At 51.0% G+C, this 27,271-nt stretch overlaps 1 protein-coding gene across 1 annotated transcript in view; it reads right to left on the bottom strand.

The window, feature by feature from the left end:
- The window catches only part of LOC138638917 (zinc finger protein 420-like), a 116,534-nt gene extending 89,673 nt beyond the window's left edge, over positions 1-26,861 (bottom strand). Inside the window, exon 1 of the mRNA XM_069728665.1 lies at positions 26,739-26,861. Within this exon, the coding sequence (XP_069584766.1) occupies positions 26,739-26,861 (123 nt within the window). The remainder of the gene's footprint in view (positions 1-26,738) is intronic.
- Positions 26,862-27,271: the final 410 nt, after the last annotated feature.

Below are 27,271 nucleotides of genomic sequence, written 5' to 3'. Positions count from 1 at the left end.
GTGTTAATACTCCGTAAGTTATCTGTAGGATTAATCTAATATTGGAGTTTCCCCGGTATTTATTTCTAGTCCATGATAGGGAGTTTCCCTGAATTTGATATGCATTGAAATATGCATCAGTGGTATGTATATCTAATCTCAGGTCCTGTGACTATTTTTCTAAGAAATTTTCTCCAGCGGAGAAAAATTATGACGTAGGCAACAGAAAGCTTCTGGCCATTAAATTGGCGTTCGAAGAATGGAGGCACTTTTTGGAGGGGGCGGCTCATCCTATTACGGTTATCACTGACCATAAAAATTTAGAGTACATCAAGTCTGCTAAAAGACTGACTCCCAGGCAAGCTCGCTGGTCACTGTTTTTTTTTCCATATTTCAGTTTTCCATTACCTTTCGGCCAGGGTCTACGAACGTAAAGGCTGATGCCTTATCGTGTAGTTTTGAGCTGTTATCCGCCCGATCAACCGTCCCCCATTCTTCAACCCAGTCTTGTGGTTGCTGAGGTGTCGTCGGAATTGGAGCGAGAGATAGTGGGGGCTCAATCTTTGGCTCCAAGCCTGTAGACAAATTGTTTGTTCCGCAGCATTTGCGCAACAAACGCCTGTGGGAGTTCCATGACTTGAAGTTGAGTGCACACCCTGGTATGGCCGCCACACAGGAAGCAGTGGCAAGGGTCTTTTGGTGGCCTTTAATGGCTTCAGATATCAAGAAACATGTTGCAGAATGTGGGATATGTGCCCGTTCTAAGAGCTCGAGTTGCCGGCCGGCGAATTGGTGCCTTTGCCAGTCCCAGGAAGGCCATGGAATCGCTTATCAATGGACTTCATCACCAATCTTCCATCATCCTGTGGTAATACGGTTATTTGGGTAGTGGTGGATAGGTTTTCTAAGTTGGCACATTTTGTACCCATGACAAGTTTACCTTCAGCAGAGACGCTCTCTAGATATTTCCTGTCTCAGGTGGTACGCTTACATGGGGTCCCCACTAATATTGTGTCAGACAGAGGGACTCAGTTTGTGTCTAAATTCTGTCGGGCCTTCTGCAAAAAATTGGGGATATCTGTCTATTTCCTCAGCGTCTCACCCAGAAACCAACGGACAAACTGAACGCACCAACCAGTCGCTTGAACAAATTCTTCATTGCCTGACTACTACCCTGCAAAGCAACAGGTGTGATGCCTTACCATTAGCAGAATTCGCCTTCAACAACCGGGTAAACCAATCTACCAGTAGGTCACCATTTTTTATTAATTATGGGATGAACCCTCATTTTGGCGAATTTTCTTGAATAGATTCTAGTTGTCTGGGGGCAGAGAACGGGGTCAGTCGTCTCAAGGATCTTTGGACTAAGGTTCGTTTAAATATTTCTAAGGCTCAGGAGAACTATAAACGTTTTGCGGATAGGAAAAGGGACTCTGCTCAGACGCTGCTTTGTAGGGATAAAGTAACATAGTAACATAGTAACATAGTTAGTAAGGCCGAAAAAAGACATTTGTCCATCCAGTTCAGCCTATATTCCGTCATAATAAATCCCCAGATCTACGTCCTTTTACAGAACCTAATAATTGTATGATACAATATTGTTCTGCTCCAGGAAGACATCCAGGCCTCTCTTGAACCCCTCGACTGAGTTCGCCATCACCACCTCCTCAGGCAAGCAATTCCAGATTCTCACTGCCCTAACAGTAAAGAATCCTCTTCTATGTTGGTGGAAAAACCTTCTCTCCTCCAGACGCAAAGAATGCCCCCTTGTGCCCGTCACCTTCCTTGGTATAAACAGATCCTCAGCGAGATATTTGTATTGTCCCCTTATATACTTATACATGGTTATTAGATCGCCCCTCAGTCGTCTTTTTTCTAGACTAAATAATCCTAATTTCGCTAATCTATCTGGGTATTGTAGTTCTCCCATCCCCTTTATTAATTTTGTTGCCCTCCTTTGTACTCTCTCTAGTTCCATTATATCCTTCCTGAGCACCGGTGCCCAAAACTGGACACAGTACTCCATGTGCGGTTTAACTAGGGATTTGTACAGAGGCAGTATAATGCTCTCATCATGTGTATCCAGACCTCTTTTAATGCACCCCATGATCCTGTTTGCCTTGGCAGCTGCTGCCTGGCACTGGCTGCTCCAGGTAAGTTTATCATTAACTAGGATCCCCAAGTCCTTCTCCCTGTCAGATTTACCCAGTGGTTTCCCGTTCAGTGTGTAATGGTGATATTGATTCCTTCTTCCCATGTGTATAACCTTACATTTATCATTGTTAAACCTCATCTGCCACCTTTCAGCCCAAGTTTCCAACTTATCCAGATCCATCTGTAGCAGAATACTATCTTCTCTTGTATTAACTGCTTTACATAGTTTTGTATCATCTGCAAATATCGATATTTTACTGTGTAAACCTTCTACCAGATCATTAATGAATATGTTGAAGAGAACAGGTCCCAATACCGACCCCTGCGGTCCCCACTGGTCACAGCGACCCAGTTAGAGACTATACCATTTATAACCACCCTCTGCTTTCTATCACTAAGCCAGTTACTAACCCATTTACACACATTTTCCCCCAGACCAAGCATTCTCATTTTGTGTACCAACCTCTTGTGCGGCACGGTATCAAACGCTTTGGAAAAATCGAGATATACCACGTCCAATGACTCACCGTGGTCCAGCCTATAGCTTACCTCTTCATAAAAATTGATTAGATTGGTTTGACAGGAGCGATTTCTCATAAACCCATGCTGATATGGAGTTAAACAGTTATTCTCATTGAGATAATCCAGAATAACATCCCTCAGAAACCCTTCAAATATTTTACCAACAATAGAGGTTAGACTTACTGGCCTATAATTTCCAGGTTCCCTTTTAGAGCCCTTTTTGAATATTGGCACCACATTTGCTATGCGCCAGTCCTGCGGAACAGACCCTGTCGCTATAGAGTCCCTAAAAATAAGAAATAATGGTTTATCTATTACATTACTTAGTTCTCTTAGTACTCGTGGGTGTATGCCATCCGGACCCGGAGATTTATCTATTTTAATCTTATTTAGCCGGTTTCGCACCTCTTCTTGGGTTAGATTGGTGACCCTTAATATAGGGTTTTCATTGTTTCTTGGGATTTCACCTAGCATTTCATTTTCCACCGTGAATACCGTGGAGAAGAAGGTGTTTAATATGTTAGCTTTTTCCTCGTCATCTACAACCATTCTTTCCTCACTATTTTTTAAGGGGCCTACATTTTCAGTTTTTATTCTTTTACTATTGATATAGTTGAAGAACAGTTTGGGATTAGTTTTACTCTCCTTAGCAATGTGCTTCTCTGTTTCCTTTTTGGCAGCTTTAATTAGTTTTTTAGATAAAGTATTTTTCTCCCTATAGTTTTTTAGAGCTTCAATGGTGCCATCCTGCTTTAGTAGTGCAAATGCTTTCTTTTTACTGTTAATTGCCTGTCTTACTTCTTTGTTTAGCCACATTGGGTTTTTCCTATTTCTAGTCCTTTTATTCCCACAAGGTATAAACCGCTTACACTGCCTATTTAGGATGTTCTTAAACATTTCCCATTTATTATCTGTATTCTTATTTCTGAGGATATTGTCCCAGTCTACCAGATTAAGGGCATCTCTAAGCTGTTCAAACTTTGCCTTCCTAAAGTTCAATGTTTTTGTGACTCCCTGACAAGTCCCCCTATTGAAAGACAGGTGAAACTGCACAATATTGTGGTCGCTATTTCCTAAATGCCCAACCACCTGCAGATTTGTTATTCTGTCAGGTCTATTAGATAGTATTAGGTCTAAAAGTGCTGCTCCTCTGGTTGGATTCTGCACCAATTGTGAAAGATAATTTTTCTTGGTTATTAGCAGAAACCTGTTGCCTTTATGGGTTTCACAGGTTTCTGTTTCCCAGTTAATATCCGGGTAGTTAAAGTCCCCCATAACCAGGACCTCATTATGGGTTGCAGCTTCATCTATCTGCTTTAGAAGTAGACTTTCCATGCTTTCTGTTATATTTGGGGGTTTGTAACAGACCCCAATGAGAATTTTGTTACCATTTTTCCCTCCATGAATTTCGACCCATATGGACTCGACATCCTCATTCCCTTCGCTAATATCCTCCCTTAAAGTGGACTTTAGACAAGACTTTACATAGAGACAAACCCCTCCTCCTCTCCGATTTTTACGATCCTTTCTAAACAGACTGTAACCCTGTAAGTTAACTGCCCAGTCATAGCTTTCATCTAACCATGTCTCGGTTATTCCCACTATGTCAAAGTTACCTGTAGATATTTCTGCTTCTAGTTCTTCCATCTTGTTTGTCAGGCTTCTGGCGTTTGCGAGCATGCAGTTTAGAGGATTTTGTTTTGTTCCAATCTCCTCACTGTGGATTGTTTTAGAAATGTTCTTACCTCCCTTCTGAGTATGTTTTCCTGGGTCGTCTTTGTACGAGTCTAATGTTTTTCTTCCCGTCCCCTCTTCTTCTAGTTTAACGCCCTCCTGATGAGTGTGGCTGTCCACACGAAATATAAATCTTCGACTGCCCTCTGCCAAACTGGGGCCTAAATTTATTGGCTCCTATGAGGTCATCGGAGTAGTGAACCCGGTAACCTATCGCCTCTGTCTTCCTCCCTCCTTAAAACTCCATAATGTCTTTCATAGGTCTTTACTTAAACCCTTGGGGGCGGTGAGTGAAGATACTGAAGCTGCTCCTCCTCCTGTCTTGGTTGAGGGACATATGGAGTTTGAGGTACAACATATTGTGGATTCCAGGCGGGTTGGGGGTCTTTGCAGTATTTGGTACATTGGAGGGGGTATGGTCCGGAAGATCGATCATGGGTACCAGCCAGATCGGTACACGCTGACCGCCTGGTTCGTGCATTCCATGCCAGGCATCCTGGGAAACCTGGGGGTCCAGAGGTCCCCCATTGAAAGGGGAGTACTGTCATGATCTGCTTAGTTTGTGGGATCAGGTAGTTCAGAGGTTAATCTGGACGGCCTCACTATGGGATTTAGGGAGGCTTCTTATAGCCTCATTGTTTGCTCATTCCTCGTCGCTTATACTCTGACCCTTGGCCGAGTGTGTGTGACCCTGTTGTGCCTGTGTCTGTGCTTTGTGCCTGTGCTTGTTCTGATCTGGTTCTGTCCCCGGTAAGAGTTCTGTCTGTCCCTCCTGTACTGCGCTGCTATCTCCGTGGATGACTCCTTGCTTACATTGACTATTCTCTGATCGCCCCTCCAGTACCGCGCCGCCCTCTCCGTGTATGACCCCCGCTTGTCCGAACTGAGTTCCGCTCTCTTCTACTTCAGGGTCCCTGTAGAATCCTGCACTCATCTCCAGCAGCAGGACACTAAGCCCCGTCCCCTGTGGTCACATGATCGCAGGTCCTTCTGTTTTCTACCATCCTCAGCACGCTGTTCAGGTCCTGTCTGCCTGAGCTTTCCCTGTGGTATCTGACCCCAGGCTCTCCCACAGTGTGGGTGAGTCACCTTGTTCAGCCGTGTCAGTGCGCCGGTGCTGACAGGATCCTGATACATTGCTGCTCTGTTGTTTTACTGAAAGTAAATGAAGCTATTTCCTCTCCTGAGATTTCCAGCCCTCAGTCCCAGGTACGTGCACGGAGCGGCTTCACTCACCGCTCACTACACCGAGCACTGGCTGGAAACATGTCCGGCACACAGCCGGCTCTATACCGCGTCTGTACAGACACCACCAGTCACTGAACCTATAGAGATGATGTGGACGGACTGAGGGACCTGGTCAGAGACGTTGTCCTCCAGCCATTACAGGAGCTTGTTGGGGTGACAGTCTCTACAGCACTAGAGGCTCAGATGGGATTAGATACCAGAACATCCTTCCTCCAATCATTTACATTAGATACAGTGAGATCAGAGCTATACAGTATATAGAACAATGCAGGATGTATAAACAGCTGCTGGAGAGCCGGTAATAGCTGATAGTACAAGTGCTCAAAAAATAAAAGGGAACACCTAAATAACAGAATATAACTCCAAGTGAATCAGACTTCTGTGAAATCAAACTGTCCACTTAGGAAGCAACACTGATTGACAATCAATTTCACATGCTGTTGCGCAAATGGAATAGACAGATGGAAATTATTGGCAATTATCAAGACCCCCTCAATAAAGGAGTGGTTCTGCAGGTGGGGACCACCAACCACATCTCGGCACCAATGCTTTCTGGCTGATGTTTGGTCACTTTTGAATGTTGGTTGTGCTTTCCCACTCGTGGTAGCATGAGACGGACTCTACAACCCACACAAGTGGCACAGGTAGGGCAGCTCATCCAGGATAGGTTTGCTATGTCTGTCAGCGTAGTGTCCAGAGGCTGGAGGTGCTACCAGGAGACATGGAAGGGGGCCGTAGGAGGGAAACAACCCAGCAGCAGGACAGCTACCTCCGCCTTTGTGCAAGCAGGAACAGTAGCACTGCCAGAGCCCTGCAAAATGATCTCCAGAAGGCCACAAATGTGCATGTGTCTGCATAAACGGTTAGAAACCGACTCCATGAGGATGGTCTGAGTGCCCGACGTCCACAGATGGGGGTTGTGCTCACAGCCCAACACCGTGCAGGAGGATTGGCATTTGCTGCAGAACACCAGGATTGGCAATTCGACACTGGCGCCCTGTGCTCTTCACAGATGAGAGCAGGTTCACACTGAGCACATGTGACAGATGTGACGGAGTCTGGAGACGCCGTGGAGAGCGATCTGCTGCCTGCAACATCCTTCAGCATGACCGGTTTGGCACTGGGTCAGTAATGGTGTGGCGTGGCATTTCTTTAGAAGGCCGCACAGCCCTCCATGTGCTCGCCAGAGGTAGCCTGACTGTCATTAGGTACCAAGATGAGATCCTCAGACCCCTTGTGAGATCATATGCTGGTGCGATTGGCCCTGGGTTCCTCTTAATGTAGGACAATGCCAGGCCTCATGTGGCTGGAGTGTGTCAGCAGTTCCTGCAAGATGAAGGCATGTAAGCCATGGACTGGCCCGCCCGTTCCCCAGACCTGAATCCGACTGACCACATCTGGGACATCGTGTCTCACTCCATCCACCAACGTCACGCTGCACCACAGACTGTCCAGGAGTTGGCGGATGCTTTAGTCCAGTTCTGGGAGGAGATCTCTCAGGAGACCATCCGCCGCTTCATCAGGAGCATGCCCAGGCATTGTAGGGAGGTCATACAGGCACGTGGAGGCCACACACACTACTGAGCATCATTTCCTTGTCATGAGGCATTTCCGCTTAAGTTGGATCAGCCTGTAATTTGATTTTTCACTTTGATTTTGAGTATCATTCCAAATCCCGACCTCCTTGGGATGGATATAAAAGAGATTTTATAAATATATATATATATATATATATATATATATATACATATATACATATATATATATATATATATATATATATATATATATATATATATATATTTCATATAAATCTCACTTGCATATAAACTCATATATACTCACAGCTAATATACACACTATAATCAATTGCTTAAAATGGCTGACATGAACTGATATAAGCCAGATAGACTGTTTGGGGCTTTGCAGGCAAAAGCGGAACACCACCAGATGTACTAAGTGATGAATAGATGTCTCAACTTTGTGCTAAATGCAACAAGGTGACAGTTACACTTTAGTTGCCTAATCAGCATTTATATGTGCATTAATCACAATATTCCATATACATTTAGATAACCAATAACAGAGGAGTACAGGTCAATAGCAATGGACACCGTGCTCACAGTAGCCAAAGGGATTGAGTCCCAACCAGGAGTGTGGAAGACAGCCCCTCTCATGGTGACCACTGACCTGGAAGATCAACCACCCTACAAAGACAGAAGTGGCAAGCGTTGCAATGGTGGCAAGTTTGGCCATTTCCAGAACCAGTGCAGAGCACCCACGCAACCCAAGAGTTGGCCCAGAGAAACAGGTCATCAAGGAAGAAGTAACAAAATCAATGAAGAGCTCTGCCCATAGGACAGGGGCAAGCCAGATCCACAAGACACCACGCTCCTAACATGCAAAACGCCACCGGTGGGACAAATACCTCAAATTACCCTGAAAGTAGATGGGGTTGTAAGATCTTTTCTTGTGGACACGGGTGCAGCCAGAAGTGTGATGAGACATGTGGAACTCCACGATCCCACCTGCCTACCAGAATCCTCTTTGTCTTGCGTGGGGATAGATGGTCAAGTCAGACATTCCTAGCTTACAAAGCCCCTGAACATGTGGACTCTCTATTCTGTCCCAATTCATGGTGTCAAGGACATGTCCACTCAACCTGCTAGGAGCAGACCTACTGCAGAAGCTGAAGGCGACCATAGTGTTCCAGGAAGATGGGACCGTGACACTTTCTTCACCCCTGACCCAAGAAGAATCAATCATGCTGGTGGCCCTACAACAAACTCAAACAACTGATGCAGGCCTACCCAAGGAGGTACTGGATGTAGTACCAAAATGTCTATGGTCCAAGGGACCCCAGGACGTGGGAGAACTTCAAGTTACCCTAGTATGGGTGTCACTCAAGCCAGGTACCCCATACCCTCGTAAGGCCCAGTATCCCCTGTCCATCGCCCAGAGTCAAGCTGTCTCTGACCAACTGAAGGTCTACCTGGAAATAGGAATCATTATTCCTTGCACATCATCTTGCAATACCCCACTTTTCCCGGTCAAGAAGTAGACTGTAGAAGCAGAGCCAGCCAAGTTCAGAATGGTGCATGACCTGAGGGCTGTGAACGAGCACACTCGGCTCTCAAATGTACCTTCCACAGCAACAGTGTTCACAGTGGTCGATCTGCCCAACGCTTTCTTCAGTGTTCCCCTTCACCTGGACGACCAGTATCTGTTTGCCTTGATGCACCAGGGGGCACAGTACACATGGAAAGTAATGTCCATGGGGGCCCAGAACACCCCTTCACAGTTCACCAAAGCAATGTCCTCCATAGCTGCCAAATGGATTATAGAACATGCGGAGGTCACTCTACTACAATACGTGGATGATCTTCTCCTTTGTGCAGGATGATATCGATACCTGCACAGCCCATTCCTTGTCTCTCCTACTCTGCCTGGCGGAGCAGCAATGCAAGGTCTCGAAAAACAAAGCCCAGTGTGTCAGAAACGAGTTATGTTCCTGGAACAATGTATTTGCTCACCAGACAAAACACCTGATAGATGACCGGGAGACCACAGTGGAGAAGATGGCTCCCCCAACAACTCCAAAGATGCTACAGGCCTTCCTTGGTCTAGTTTCATATTGCAGAAATTGGATCCTTGATGCCTCAGTCTTAATGCAGCCTCTGTACGATTGCACTAACGCAACCCCGTTCCTTCTCTCGGATGCGGCCTTCAACTAGTTCAGGAAACTGAAAGACTCCATAGTCTCAGTGCCAGCACTTGGCCTACCTGACTACGAGAAACAATCTCGTCTATACCTGATGGAAAAAGAAGGCCATGCCGCCGGAGTTCTGATGTAGATTCGAATACGCCCTTGTGATAGTAGATGTGTTCTCAGGATGGAAATAAGCAAAGGGTCAAAAGCCAACCAAACTAAGAAAAAAAAAGGGGGGTGGGGGGGGTACCCAGAAATTCAAGATAAATCGCACACTAAAGAGACCTAAAACATAACATTTAATATACCTATTAGGACATGACAACATACATGGAGAAACATGTGTATTACCAACAGTTGGTCAATTATCTACTATATAAAGCTGAGTGTGTGTGTGTGTGTGTGTGTGTGTGTGTGTGTGTGTGTGTGTGTGTGTGTGTGTGTGTGTGTGTGTGTGTGTGTGTGTGTGTGTGTGTGTGTGTGTGTGTGTGTGTGTGTGTGTGTGTGTGTGTGTGTGTGTCCGGGATTGGATTCTGCACCGTCGCAGCTACAGCCACAAAATTTTGCACAGTCACACGTCTGGACCCTGAGAGCGTCATAGGCTATATTGTGAGGCGAAATTTTAACCCCGCGCGTTCCAATTCACCAAACAATTTTGCCCCTATCTACATAATGGGGAAAAAAGTGAAAGGAAAAGTGTTGGAGACGTCGCAGCTACAGCAACAAAATTTTGCACAGTCACACGTCTGGACCCCGAGAGCGTCATAGCCTACATTGTGAGGTAAAATTTTAACCCTGCGCTTTCCAATTCACCAAACTATTTTTCCCCTATCTACATAATGGGGAAAAGTGAAAGGAAAAGTGTTGGAGGCAAATTGACAGCTGCCAGATGTGAACAAGGGGGACTTAAAGAATGAGAGCGATGGCGCCAAAGAGTATATACCGTACAGTTGCTAAGGTGGGGCCCCGACATGGGATACTCACCACACACGGGGATATGAACACACACAAAATGCGCCACACACTACCACGTGCTTGAACACATATTACCCTCAGCACACATTTCACCACACATACACCAACCTCGCCACATAAAAGTCGAAACACAAAAGTCGCCACATGCAAAAACTAGGCTCACGCAAAACTCGCCACAAGTGCAAAACTCACCTCATGGAAAACTCGCCACACGCGAAACTTGCACACGCGGAAAAATTGCCACATGCACAAAATTAGCAACACATGCAAAAGTTGCCTCACACAAAACTTGCACATACTCAAAAGGCACCAGACATAAAACTCACCACGTGCAAAACTCGCCATGCGCAAAACTTGCTGCACACAACTTGCTACACTAACCTGTCACATGCAACTCGACACACAAAAAGTCGCTACATGCATGTTGCCACACAAAACTCATCTCACAAGTCGCTACATGCATGTTGCCACACAAAACTCAACTTGACAAACGAAACTCGCCCTAAAACACACACAAGTCTGGTCTTAGCCTTCAAAAATAAAAATCTGATTAATAAGCAGACAAACTTCAACAAATGTACCATATAGGAAATACGGCAGCTGTCAGTCACATGACCTGTCTATTATGTGTATGTGTGAGCTAATATATACTGCCAGGGGGAGGGCTTCCTGTTGGCTGGGGATTTATCAGGCTGCCAATTTATCTTACAAATACTGAGGTAAAAATACTGAGCAAATAACGTGTTAACGAGGTCTAATACAGGAGATCACACAGGTATATACTATATACAGGGGAGATGACACACAGATATATACTATATACAGGAGAGATGACACACAGGTATATACTATATAGAGGAGGAGATGACATACAGGTATATACTATATACAGGAGCAGATTACCTACAGGTATATACTATATATAGGAGGAGATGACACACAGATATAAACTATATACAGGAGGAGATAACATACAGGTATATACTATATACAGGAGGAGATGACATACAGGTATATACTATATACAGGAGGAGATGACACAGATATATACTATATACAGGGGAGATGACATACAGGTATATACTATATATAGGAGGAGAGGACATACAGGTATATACTATATATAGGAGGAGATGACGTACAGGTATTTACTATATATAGGAGGAGATGACATACAGGTATATACTATATACAGGGGAGATGACACACAGCAGGTATATACTATATACAGGGGAGATGACATACAGGTATATACTATATACAGGAGATGACATACAGGTGTATATTATATATAAGGGAGATGACAAACATGTATATACTGAGGTGAAAATGAGAGGTGTGAGGTGAAAATGAAAAGGTGCGAGTGCAAAATGAGAGGAGTGAGGGAAAATAGTGTAGTGATCGGAAAATGACAGATGTGAGGTCGAAATGACAAGTGTTAGGCGGGAATGAGAGGAGTGAGGGAGAAAATTAAAGATGTGATTGGGAAAATGAGAGGAGTGATGGGAAAATAAAAGCAGTGACGTGCTATAACTAACCACAGATATTTACTATGCCCAGGCAACGCCGGGCTCTTCAGCTAGTCTACTATATAATTGTCTAAGGGGCACTTCCATCTGTTTGTTTGTCTGTCTGTCCCAGAAATCCTGCATCGCTGATTACTCTTGCCAGCTGCCTGTCCTGGCTGCCACGACCAATCAGCGACGGCCACAGCCCGTCCGAGAAATAGTCCCTCCCTACTTCCGTCCAGTCAGCGCCCGCTCCATACTCCCCTCTGGTCACCGCTCACACAGGGTTAATGCCAGCGGTAACAGACCGCGTTATGCCGTGGGTAACTCACTCCATTAACGCTGCTATTAACCCTGTATGACCAACTTTTATTATTGGTGCTGCTTATTGCAAGATTGTAGCTTGCGAGCAGCAGGGCCCTCATTCCTCCTGTATCTGGTGATCGGGGCCCTCATTCCTCCTGTATCTGGTGATCGGGGTCCTCACTCCTCCTGTATCTGGTGATCGGGGCCCTCATTCCTCCTGTATCTGGTGATCGGGGCCCTCGCTCCTCCTGTATCTGGTGATCGGGGCCCTCGCTCCTCCTGTATCTGGTGATCGGGGCCCTCGCTCCTCTTGGTATCTGGTGATCGGGGCCCTCGCTCCTCCTGTATCTGGTGATCGGGGCCCTCACTCCTCTTGTATCTGGTGATCGGGGCCCTCACTCCTCCTGTATCTGGTGATCGGGGCCCTCGCTCCTCCTGTATCTGGTGATCGGGGTCCTCACTGCTCCTGTATCTGGTGAGCAGGGCCCTCACTCCTCCTGTATCTGGTGATCGGGGCCCTCACTCCTCCTGTATCTGGTGATCGGGGCCCTCGCTCCTCCTGTATCTGGTGATCGGGGCCCTCGCTCCTCTTGTATCTGGTGATCAGGGCCCTCACTGCTCTTGTATCTGGTGATCGGGGCCCTCACTCCTCCTGTATCTGGTGATCGGGGCCCTCACTCCTCCTGTATCTGGTGATCAGGGCCCTCACTGCTCTTGTATCTGGTGATCGGGGCCCTCACTCCTCCTGTATCTGGTGATCGGGGCCCTCACTCCTCCTGTATCTGGTGATCGGGGCCCTCGCTCCTCCTGTATCTGGTGATCGGGGCCCTCATTCCTCCTGTATCTGGTGATCGGGGCCCTCGCTCCTCCTGTATCTGGTGATCGGGGTCCTCACTCCTCCTGTATCTGGTGATCGGGGCCCTCGCTCCTCCTGTATCTGGTGATCGGGGCCCTCGCTCCTCCTGTATCTGGTGATCGGGGCCCTCACTCCTCCTGTATCTGGTGATCGGGGTCCTCACTCCTCCTGTATCTGGTGATCGGGGCTCTCATTCCTCCTGTATCTGGTGATCGGGGCCCTCACTCCTCCTGTATCTGGTGATCGGGGCCCTCACTCCTCCTGTATCTGGTGATCGGGGCCCTCACTCCTCCTGTATCTGGTGATCGGGGCCCTCACTCCTCCTGTATCTGGTGATCGGGGCCCTCACTCCTCCTGTATCTGGTGATCGGGGCCCTCACTCCTCCTGTATCTGGTGATCGGGACCCTCACTCCTCCTGTATCTGGTGATCGGGGCCCTCATTCCTCCTGTATCTGGTGATCGGGGCCCTCGCTCCTCCTGTATCTGGTGATCGGGGCCCTCGCTCCTCCTGTATCTGGTGATCGGGGCCCTCGCTCCTCTTGGTATCTGGTGATCGGGGCCCTCGCTCCTCCTGTATCTGGTGATCGGGGCCCTCACTCCTCTTGTATCTGGTGATCGGGGCCCTCACTCCTCCTGTATCTGGTGATCGGGGCCCTCGCTCCTCCTGTATCTGGTGATCGGGGTCCTCACTGCTCCTGTATCTGGTGAGCAGGGCCCTCACTCCTCCTGTATCTGGTGATCGGGGCCCTCACTCCTCCTGTATCTGGTGATCGGGGCCCTCGCTCCTCCTGTATCTGGTGATCGGGGCCCTCGCTCCTCTTGTATCTGGTGATCAGGGCCCTCACTGCTCTTGTATCTGGTGATCGGGGCCCTCACTCCTCCTGTATCTGGTGATCGGGGCCCTCACTCCTCCTGTATCTGGTGATCAGGGCCCTCACTGCTCTTGTATCTGGTGATCGGGGCCCTCACTCCTCCTGTATCTGGTGCTCGGGGCCCTCATTCCTCCTGTATCTGGTGATCGGGGTCCTCACTCCTCCTGTATCTGGTGATCGGGGCCCTCACTCCTCCTGTATCTGGTGATCGGGGCCCTCGCTCCTCCTGTATCTGGTGATCGGGGCCCTCACTCCTCCTGTATCTGGTGATCGGGGCCCTCATTCCTCCTGTATCTGTTCTGATCTGTGATTATTGTTATGCTGTAATGTTTATTGTCTGTACAATTCCCCTCTATAATTTGTAAAGCGCTGCGGAATATGTTGGCGCTATATAATTAAAATTATTATTATTATTATTATTATTATTATTATTATTATGGAGCCAAACAACAATACACCGAGCCGCGCTGCAATACACGGAGCCGCACAACAATACACGGAGCCGCACAACAATACACGGAGCCTCACAACAATACACGGAGCCGCACGGCAATACACGGAGCCGCACGACAATACACGGAGCCGCACGACAATACACGGAGCCTCACAACAATACACGGAGCCGCGCTGCAATACACGGAGCCGCACAACAATACACGGAGCCGCACAACAATACACGGAGCCTCACAACAATACACGGAGCCGCACGGCAATACACGGAGCCGCACAACAATACACGGAGCCGCACAACAATACACGGAGCCTCACAACAATACACGGAGCCGCACAGCAATACACGGAGCCGCACAACAATACACGGAGCCGCACGACAATACACGGAGCCGCACGACAATACACGGAGCCGCACGACAATACACGGAGCCGCACGACAATACACGGAGCCGCACGACAATACACGGAGCCGCACAACAATACACGGAGCCGCACGACAATACACGGAGCCACACAGCAATACACGGAGCCGCACAACAATACACGGAGCCGCACAACAATACACGGAGCCGCACAGCAATACACGGAGCCGCACAACAATACAGAGAGCCGCACAACAAGACACGGAGCCGCACAACAATACACGGAGCCTCACAACAATACACGGAGCCACACGACAATACACGGAGCCGCACGACAATACACGGAGCCGCACAACAATACACGGAGCCGCACAACAAAACACGGAGCCGCACAACAATACACGGAGCCGCACAACAATACACGGAGCCGCACAACAATACACGGAGCCGCACAACAATACACGGAGCCTCACAACAATACAGAGAGCCGCACAACAATACACGGAGCCGCACAACAATACACGGAGCCGCACAACAAAACACGGAGCCGCACAACAATACACGGAGCCGCACAACAATACACGGAGCCGCACAACAATACAGAGAGCCGCACAACAATACACGGAGCCGCACGACAATACACGGAGCCGCACAACAAAACACGGAGCCGCACAACAATACACGGAGCCGCACAACAATACACGGAGCCTCACAACAATACAGAGAGCCGCACAACAATACACGGAGCCGCACGACAATACACGGAGCCGCACAACAAAACACGGAGCCGCACAACAATACACGGAGCCGCACAACAATACACGGAGCCGCACAACAATACAGAGAGCCGCACGACAATACACGGAGCCGCACAACAATACACGGAGCCTCACAACAATACACGGAGCCGCACGGCAATACACGGAGCCGCACGACAATACACGGAGCCGCACGACAATACACGGAGCCTCACAACAATACACGGAGCCGCGCTGCAATACACGGAGCCGCACAACAATACACGGAGCCGCACAACAATACACGGAGCCTCACAACAATACACGGAGCCGCACGGCAATACACGGAGCCGCACAACAATACACGGAGCCGCACAACAATACACGGAGCCTCACAACAATACACGGAGCCGCACAGCAATACACGGAGCCGCACAACAATACACGGAGCCGCACGACAATACACGGAGCCGCACGACAATACACGGAGCCGCACGACAATACACGGAGCCGCACGACAATACACGGAGCCGCACGACAATACACGGAGCCGCACAACAATACACGGAGCCGCACGACAATACACGGAGCCACACAGCAATACACGGAGCCGCACAACAATACACGGAGCCGCACAACAATACACGGAGCCGCACAGCAATACACGGAGCCGCACAACAATACAGAGAGCCGCACAACAAGACACGGAGCCGCACAACAATACACGGAGCCTCACAACAATACACGGAGCCACACGACAATACACGGAGCCGCACGACAATACACGGAGCCGCACAACAATACACGGAGCCGCACAACAAAACACGGAGCCGCACAACAATACACGGAGCCGCACAACAATACACGGAGCCGCACAACAATACACGGAGCCGCACAACAATACACGGAGCCTCACAACAATACAGAGAGCCGCACAACAATACACGGAGCCGCACAACAATACACGGAGCCGCACAACAAAACACGGAGCCGCACAACAATACACGGAGCCGCACAACAATACACGGAGCCGCACAACAATACAGAGAGCCGCACAACAATACACGGAGCCGCACGACAATACACGGAGCCGCACAACAAAACACGGAGCCGCACAACAATACACGGAGCCGCACAACAATACACGGAGCCTCACAACAATACAGAGAGCCGCACAACAATACACGGAGCCGCACGACAATACACGGAGCCGCACAACAAAACACGGAGCCGCACAACAATACACGGAGCCGCACAACAATACACGGAGCCGCACAACAATACAGAGAGCCGCACGACAATACACGGAGCCGCACAACAAGACACGGAGCCGCACGACAATACACGGAGCCTCACAACAATACACGGAGCCTCACAACAATACACGGAGCCGCGCTGCAATACACGGAGCCGCACGACAATACACGGAGCCGCACGACAATACACGGAGCCGCACAACAATACACGGAGCCTCACAACAATACACGGAGCCGCACAACAATACACGGAGCCGCACAACAATACAGAGAGCCGCACAACAAGACACGGAGCCGCACGACAATACACGGAGCCTCACAACAATACACGGAGCCTCACAACAATACACGGAGCCGCACAACAATACACGGAGCCGCACAGCAATACACGGAGCCTCACAACAATACACGGAGCCGCACAACAATACACGGAGCCTCACAGCAATACACGGAGCCTCACAACAATACACGGAGCCGCACAACAATACACGGAGCCACACAACAATACACGGAGCCTCACAACAATACACGGAGCCAACAATACACGGAGCCGCACAACAATACACGGAGCCGCACAACAATACACGGAGCCGCACAACAATACACGGAGCCGCACAACAATACACGGAGCCACACAACAATACACGGAGCCTCACAACAATACACGGAGCCGCACAGCAATACACGGAGCCTCACAACAATACACGGAGCCGCACAACAATACACGGAGCCTCACAGCAATACACGGAGCCGCACAGCAATACACGGAGCCGCACAACAATACACGGAGCCGCACAACAATACACGGAGCCACACAACAATACACGGAGCCTCACAACAATACACGGAGCCAACAATACACGGAGCCGCACAACAATACACGGAGCCGCACAACAATACACGGAGCCGCACAACAATACACGGAGCCGCACAACAATACACGGAGCCTCACAACAATACACGGAGCCTCACGACAATACACGGAGCCTCACGACAATACACGGAGCCGCACAGCAATACACGGAGCCGCACGACAATACACGGAGCCGCACAGCAATACACGGAGCCGCACAGCAATACACGGAGCCGCACAACAATACACGGAGCCGCACAGCAATACACGGAGCCGCACAACAATACACGGAGCCGCACAACAATACACGGAGCCGCACAACAATACACGGAGCAACACAACAATACACGGAGCCTCACAGCAATACACGGAGCCGCACGACAATACACGGAGCCGCACGACAATACACGGAGCCGCACCACAATACACGGAGCCGCACAACAATACACGGAGCCGCACAACAATACACGGAGCCGCACAACAATACACGGAGCCGCACAACAATACACGGAGCCGCACAACAATACACGGAGCCGCACAACAATACACGGAGCCGCACAGCAATACACGGAGCCGCACAACAATACACGGAGCCGCACAACAATACACGGAGCCGCACAACAATACACGGAGCCGCACAGCAATACACGGAGCCGCACAGCAATACACGGAGCCGCACAGCAATACACGGAGCCGCACAGCAATACACGGAGCCGCACAGCAATACACGGAGCCGCACAACAATACACGGAGCCGCACAACAATACACGGAGCCGCACAGCAATACACGGAGCCGCACAACAATACACGGAGCCGCACAACAATACACGGAGCCTCACAGCAATACACGGAGCCGCACAGCAATACACGGAGCCGCACAGCAATACACGGAGCCGCACAGCAATACACGGAGCCTCACAACAATACACGGAGCCGCACAACAATACACGGAGCCGCACAGCAATACACGGAGCCTCACAACAATACACGGAGCCGCACAGCAATACACGGAGCCGCACAGCAATACACGGAGCCGCACAACAATACACGGAGCAACACGACAATACACGGAGCCGCACAGCAATACACGGAGCCGCACAACAATACACGGAGCCGCACAGCAATACACGGAGCCGCACAGCAATACACGGAGCCTCACAACAATACACGGAGCCGCACAACAATACACGGAGCCGCACAGCAATACACGGAGCCGCACAACAATACACGGAGCCGCACAACAATACACGGAGCCTCACAGCAATACACGGAGCCGCACAGCAATACACGGAGCCGCACAGCAATACACGGAGCCGCACAGCAATACACGGAGCCTCACAACAATACACGGAGCCGCACAACAATACACGGAGCCGCACAGCAATACACGGAGCCGCACAGCAATACACGGAGCCGCACAGCAATACACGGAGCCGCACAACAATACACGGAGCCGCACAACAATACACGGAGCCGCACAACAATACACGGAGCCGCACAACAATACACGGAGCCGCACAACAATACACGGAGCCGCACAGCAATACACGGAGCCGCACAACAATACACGGAGCCGCACAACAATACACGGAGCCGCACAACAATACACGGAGCCGCACAGCAATACACGGAGCCGCACAACAATACACGGAGCCGCACAACAATACACGGAGCCGCACAACAATACACGGAGCCGCACAGCAATACACGGAGCCGCACAGCAATACACGGAGCCGCACAGCAATACACGGAGCCGCACAGCAATACACGGAGCCGCACAGCAATACACGGAGCCGCACAACAATACACGGAGCCGCACAACAATACACGGAGCCGCACACCAATACACGGAGCCGCACAGCAATACACGGAGCCGCACAGCAATACACGGAGCCTCACAACAATACACGGAGCCGCACAACAATACACGGAGCCGCACAGCAATACACGGAGCCTCACAACAATACACGGAGCCGCACAGCAATACACGGAGCCGCACAGCAATACACGGAGCCGCACAGCAATACACGGAGCCTCACAACAATACACGGAGCCGCACAACAATACACGGAGCCGCACAGCAATACACGGAGCCTCACAACAATACACGGAGCCGCACAGCAATACACGGAGCCGCACAGCAATACACGGAGCCGCACAACAATACACGGAGCAACACGACAATACACGGAGCCGCACAGCAATACACGGAGCCGCACAACAATACACGGAGCCGCACAGCAATACACGGAGCCGCACAGCAATACACGGAGCCTCACAACAATACACGGAGCCGCACAACAATACACGGAGCCGCACAACAATACACGGAGCCGCACAGCAATACACGGAGCCTCACAACAATACACGGAGCCGCACAACAATACACGGAGCCGCACAGCAATACACGGAGCCGCACAACAATACACGGAGCCGCACAGCAATACACGGAGCCTCACAACAATACACGGAGCCGCACAACAATACACGGAGCCGCACAACAATACACGGAGCCGCACAACAATACACGGAGCCGCACAACAATACACGGAGCCGCACAGCAATACACGGAGCCGCACAACAATACACGGAGCCGCACAACAATACACGGAGCCTCACAACAATACACGGAGCCACACAACAATACACAGAGCCACACAACAATACACGGAGCCGCACAACAATACACGGAGCCGCACAGCAATACACGGAGCCGCACAACAATACACGGAGCCGCACAACAATACACGGAGCCGCACAACAATACACGGAGCAACACGACAATACACGGAGCCGCACAGCAATACACGGAGCCGCACAACAATACACGGAGCCGCACAGCAATACACGGAGCCGCACAGCAATACACGGAGCCTCACAACAATACACGGAGCCGCACAGCAATACACGGAGCCGCACAACAATACACGGAGCCGCACAACAATACACGGAGCCGCACAACAATACACGGAGCCGCACAGCAATACACGGAGCCGCACAGCAATACACGGAGCCGCACAGCAATACACGGAGCCGCACAGCAATACACGGAGCCGCACAGCAATACACGGAGCCGCACAACAATACACGGAGCCGCACAACAATACACGGAGCCGCACACCAATACACGGAGCCGCACAGCAATACACGGAGCCGCACAGCAATACACGGAGCCGCACAGCAATACACGGAGCCGCACAGCAATACACGGAGCCTCACAACAATACACGGAGCCGCACAACAATACACGGAGCCGCACAGCAATACACGGAGCCTCACAACAATACACGGAGCCGCACAGCAATACACGGAGCCGCACAGCAATACACGGAGCCGCACAACAATACACGGAGCAACACGACAATACACGGAGCCGCACAGCAATACACGGAGCCGCACAACAATACACGGAGCCGCACAGCAATACACGGAGCCGCACAGCAATACACGGAGCCTCACAACAATACACGGAGCCGCACAACAATACACGGAGCCTCACAACAATACACGGAGCCGCACAACAATACACGGAGCCACACAACAATACACGGAGCCGCACAGCAATACACGGAGCCGCACAACAATACACGGAGCCGCACAACAATACACGGAGCCTCACAGCAATACACGGAGCCGCACAGCAATACACGGAGCCGCACAGCAATACACGGAGCCGCACAGCAATACACGGAGCCTCACAACAATACACGGAGCCGCACAACAATACACGGAGCCGCACAGCAATACACGGAGCCTCACAACAATACACGGAGCCGCACAGCAATACACGGAGCCGCACAGCAATACACGGAGCCGCACAACAATACACGGAGCAACACGACAATACACGGAGCCGCACAGCAATACACGGAGCCGCACAACAATACACGGAGCCGCACAGCAATACACGGAGCCGCACAGCAATACACGGAGCCTCACAACAATACACGGAGCCGCACAACAATACACGGAGCCGCACAACAATACACGGAGCCGCACAGCAATACACGGAGCCTCACAACAATACACGGAGCCGCACAACAATACACGGAGCCGCACAGCAATACACGGAGCCGCACAACAATACACGGAGCCGCACAGCAATACACGGAGCCTCACAACAATACACGGAGCCGCACAACAATACACGGAGCCGCACAACAATACACGGAGCCGCACAACAATACACGGAGCCGCACAACAATACACGGAGCCGCACAGCAATACACGGAGCCGCACAACAATACACGGAGCCGCACAACAATACACGGAGCCTCACAACAATACACGGAGCCACACAACAATACACAGAGCCACACAACAATACACGGAGCCGCACAACAATACACGGAGCCGCACAGCAATACACGGAGCCGCACAACAATACACGGAGCCGCACAACAATACACGGAGCCGCACAACAATACACGGAGCAACACGACAATACACGGAGCCGCACAGCAATACACGGAGCCGCACAACAATACACGGAGCCGCACAGCAATACACGGAGCCGCACAGCAATACACGGAGCCTCACAACAATACACGGAGCCGCACAACAATACACGGAGCCGCACAGCAATACACGGAGCCGCACAACAATACACGGAGCCGCACAACAATACACGGAGCCTCACAGCAATACACGGAGCCGCACAGCAATACACGGAGCCGCACAGCAATACACGGAGCCGCACAGCAATACACGGAGCCTCACAACAATACACGGAGCCGCACAACAATACACGGAGCCGCACAGCAATACACGGAGCCGCACAGCAATACACGGAGCCGCACAGCAATACACGGAGCCGCACAACAATACACGGAGCCGCACAACAATACACGGAGCCGCACAACAATACACGGAGCCGCACAACAATACACGGAGCCGCACAACAATACACGGAGCCGCACAGCAATACACGGAGCCGCACAACAATACACGGAGCCGCACAACAATACACGGAGCCGCACAACAATACACGGAGCCGCACAGCAATACACGGAGCCGCACAACAATACACGGAGCCGCACAACAATACACGGAGCCGCACAACAATACACGGAGCCGCACAGCAATACACGGAGCCGCACAGCAATACACGGAGCCGCACAGCAATACACGGAGCCGCACAGCAATACACGGAGCCGCACAGCAATACACGGAGCCGCACAACAATACACGGAGCCGCACAACAATACACGGAGCCGCACAGCAATACACGGAGCCGCACAACAATACACGGAGCCGCACAACAATACACGGAGCCTCACAGCAATACACGGAGCCGCACAGCAATACACGGAGCCGCACAGCAATACACGGAGCCGCACAGCAATACACGGAGCCTCACAACACTACACGGAGCCGCACAACAATACACGGAGCCGCACAGCAATACACGGAGCCTCACAACAATACACGGAGCCGCACAGCAATACACGGAGCCGCACAGCAATACACGGAGCCGCACAACAATACACGGAGCAACACGACAATACACGGAGCCGCACAGCAATACACGGAGCCGCACAACAATACACGGAGCCGCACAGCAATACACGGAGCCGCACAGCAATACACGGAGCCTCACAACAATACACGGAGCCGCACAACAATACACGGAGCCTCACAACAATACACGGAGCCGCACAACAATACACGGAGCCACACAACAATACACGGAGCCGCACAGCAATACACGGAGCCGCACAACAATACACGGAGCCGCACAACAATACACGGAGCCTCACAGCAATACACGGAGCCGCACAGCAATACACGGAGCCGCACAGCAATACACGGAGCCGCACAGCAATACACGGAGCCTCACAACAATACACGGAGCCGCACAACAATACACGGAGCCGCACAGCAATACACGGAGCCTCACAACAATACACGGAGCCGCACAGCAATACACGGAGCCGCACAGCAATACACGGAGCCGCACAACAATACACGGAGCAACACGACAATACACGGAGCCGCACAGCAATACACGGAGCCGCACAACAATACACGGAGCCGCACAGCAATACACGGAGCCGCACAGCAATACACGGAGCCTCACAACAATACACGGAGCCGCACAACAATACACGGAGCCGCACAACAATACACGGAGCCGCACAGCAATACACGGAGCCTCACAACAATACACGGAGCCGCACAACAATACACGGAGCCGCACAGCAATACACGGAGCCGCACAACAATACACGGAGCCGCACAGCAATACACGGAGCCTCACAACAATACACGGAGCCGCACAACAATACACGGAGCCGCACAACAATACACGGAGCCGCACAACAATACACGGAGCCGCACAACAATACACGGAGCCGCACAGCAATACACGGAGCCGCACAACAATACACGGAGCCGCACAACAATACACGGAGCCTCACAACAATACACGGAGCCACACAACAATACACAGAGCCACACAACAATACACGGAGCCGCACAACAATACACGGAGCCGCACAGCAATACACGGAGCCGCACAACAATACACGGAGCCGCACAACAATACACGGAGCCGCACAACAATACACGGAGCAACACGACAATACACGGAGCCGCACAGCAATACACGGAGCCGCACAACAATACACGGAGCCGCACAGCAATACACGGAGCCGCACAGCAATACACGGAGCCTCACAACAATACACGGAGCCGCACAACAATACACGGAGCCGCACAGCAATACACGGAGCCGCACAACAATACACGGAGCCGCACAACAATACACGGAGCCTCACAGCAATACACGGAGCCGCACAGCAATACACGGAGCCGCACAGCAATACACGGAGCCGCACAGCAATACACGGAGCCTCACAACAATACACGGAGCCGCACAACAATACACGGAGCCGCACAGCAATACACGGAGCCGCACAGCAATACACGGAGCCGCACAGCAATACACGGAGCCGCACAACAATACACGGAGCCGCACAACAATACACGGAGCCGCACAACAATACACGGAGCCGCACAACAATACACGGAGCCGCACAACAATACACGGAGCCGCACAGCAATACACGGAGCCGCACAACAATACACGGAGCCGCACAACAATACACGGAGCCGCACAACAATACACGGAGCCGCACAGCAATACACGGAGCCGCACAACAATACACGGAGCCGCACAACAATACACGGAGCCGCACAACAATACACGGAGCCGCACAGCAATACACGGAGCCGCACAGCAATACACGGAGCCGCACAGCAATACACGGAGCCGCACAGCAATACACGGAGCCGCACAGCAATACACGGAGCCGCACAACAATACACGGAGCCGCACAACAATACACGGAGCCGCACAGCAATACACGGAGCCGCACAACAATACACGGAGCCGCACAACAATACACGGAGCCTCACAGCAATACACGGAGCCGCACAGCAATACACGGAGCCGCACAGCAATACACGGAGCCGCACAGCAATACACGGAGCCTCACAACACTACACGGAGCCGCACAACAATACACGGAGCCGCACAGCAATACACGGAGCCTCACAACAATACACGGAGCCGCACAGCAATACACGGAGCCGCACAGCAATACACGGAGCCGCACAACAATACACGGAGCAACACGACAATACACGGAGCCGCACAGCAATACACGGAGCCGCACAACAATACACGGAGCCGCACAGCAATACACGGAGCCGCACAGCAATACACGGAGCCTCACAACAATACACGGAGCCGCACAACAATACACGGAGCCTCACAACAATACACGGAGCCGCACAACAATACACGGAGCCACACAACAATACACGGAGCCGCACAGCAATACACGGAGCCGCACAACAATACACGGAGCCGCACAACAATACACGGAGCCTCACAGCAATACACGGAGCCGCACAGCAATACACGGAGCCGCACAGCAATACACGGAGCCGCACAGCAATACACGGAGCCTCACAACAATACACGGAGCCGCACAACAATACACGGAGCCGCACAGCAATACACGGAGCCTCACAACAATACACGGAGCCGCACAGCAATACACGGAGCCGCACAGCAATACACGGAGCCGCACAACAATACACGGAGCAACACGACAATACACGGAGCCGCACAGCAATACACGGAGCCGCACAACAATACACGGAGCCGCACAGCAATACACGGAGCCGCACAGCAATACACGGAGCCTCACAACAATACACGGAGCCGCACAACAATACACGGAGCCGCACAACAATACACGGAGCCGCACAGCAATACACGGAGCCTCACAACAATACACGGAGCCGCACAACAATACACGGAGCCGCACAGCAATACACGGAGCCGCACAACAATACACGGAGCCGCACAGCAATACACGGAGCCTCACAACAATACACGGAGCCGCACAACAATACACGGAGCCGCACAACAATACACGGAGCCGCACAACAATACACGGAGCCGCACAACAATACACGGAGCCGCACAGCAATACACGGAGCCACACAACAATACACAGAGCCGCACGACAATACACGGAGCCGCACAGCAATACACGGAGCCGCACAACAATACACGGAGCCGCACAGCAATACACGGAGCCTCACAACAATACACGGAGCCGCACAACAATACACGGAGCCGCACAACAATACACGGAGCCGCACAACAATACACGGAGCCGCACAACAATACACGGAGCCGCACAGCAATACACGGAGCCGCACAACAATACACGGAGCCGCACAACAATACACGGAGCCTCACAACAATACACGGAGCCACACAACAATACACAGAGCCGCACAGCAATACACGGAGCCGCACAGCAATACACGGAGCCGCACAACAATACACGGAGCCGCACAACAATACACGGAGCCGCACAACAATACACGGAGCCGCACAACAATACACGGAGCCGCACAACAATACACGGAGCCTCACAACAATACACGGAGCCACACAACAATACACGGAGCCGCACAGCAATACACGGAGCCGCACAGCAATACACGGAGCCGCACAGCAACATACAGAGCCTCACGCTCCGCTCCGCAGTGCTGGTACCAGAGCCTGTTTATAACCTGTGACACTCGGCCGTATCTCGCTGTAGTGTGACTGCGGCCTGAGAGAGAGGAAGCCATGACTGCACAGACTGTGTGAGAGCTGCGCCCGAGTCCTGGCTGCTGTCACCTCACCTGATACCGCAGAGAGGCCGCAGCCGTGTGAAGACGTCCTGTGTGCGGCGGCTGACACCAGAGACAATAGCGGCACCCACTGCACTGCGAGACCTGCAGGACCTGCGGTGACGTCAGCACCATGTGATCACGGGGCGGGGCTCTGCAGGACGTGGTAGTGGAGGACCTGCGGTGACGTCAGCACCATGTGATCAGGGGGCGGGGTATAAATCCCTCCACTTAACCCTTTCTCTACCAGTGTCCTCTTTTGCGGAGGTCCGATCTTTTGTGTTTGTGGAATGAAGGTTTTCAAAACCGGAAATGATGAAAGTTCTTAGAATTGTTTATAGCTGAGGAAAGTCTATGACGGCCGTGATGTGGAGTTATAGTCAGTGACACTATTATATTATATATATATTATAGTCAGTGACACTATTATATTATATATATATTATAGTCAGTGACACTATTATATTATATATATATTATAGTCAGTGACACTATTATATTATATATATATTATAGTCAGTGACACTATTATATTATATATATAT

Source organism: Ranitomeya imitator, chromosome 5, assembly GCF_032444005.1.
Source record: "Ranitomeya imitator isolate aRanImi1 chromosome 5, aRanImi1.pri, whole genome shotgun sequence".
NCBI classification, from domain to species: Eukaryota; Metazoa; Chordata; class Amphibia; order Anura; family Dendrobatidae; genus Ranitomeya; species Ranitomeya imitator.
The sequence above is the reverse complement of the archived record's forward strand: the minus strand, read 5'-3'. Positions and strand labels throughout refer to the sequence as shown.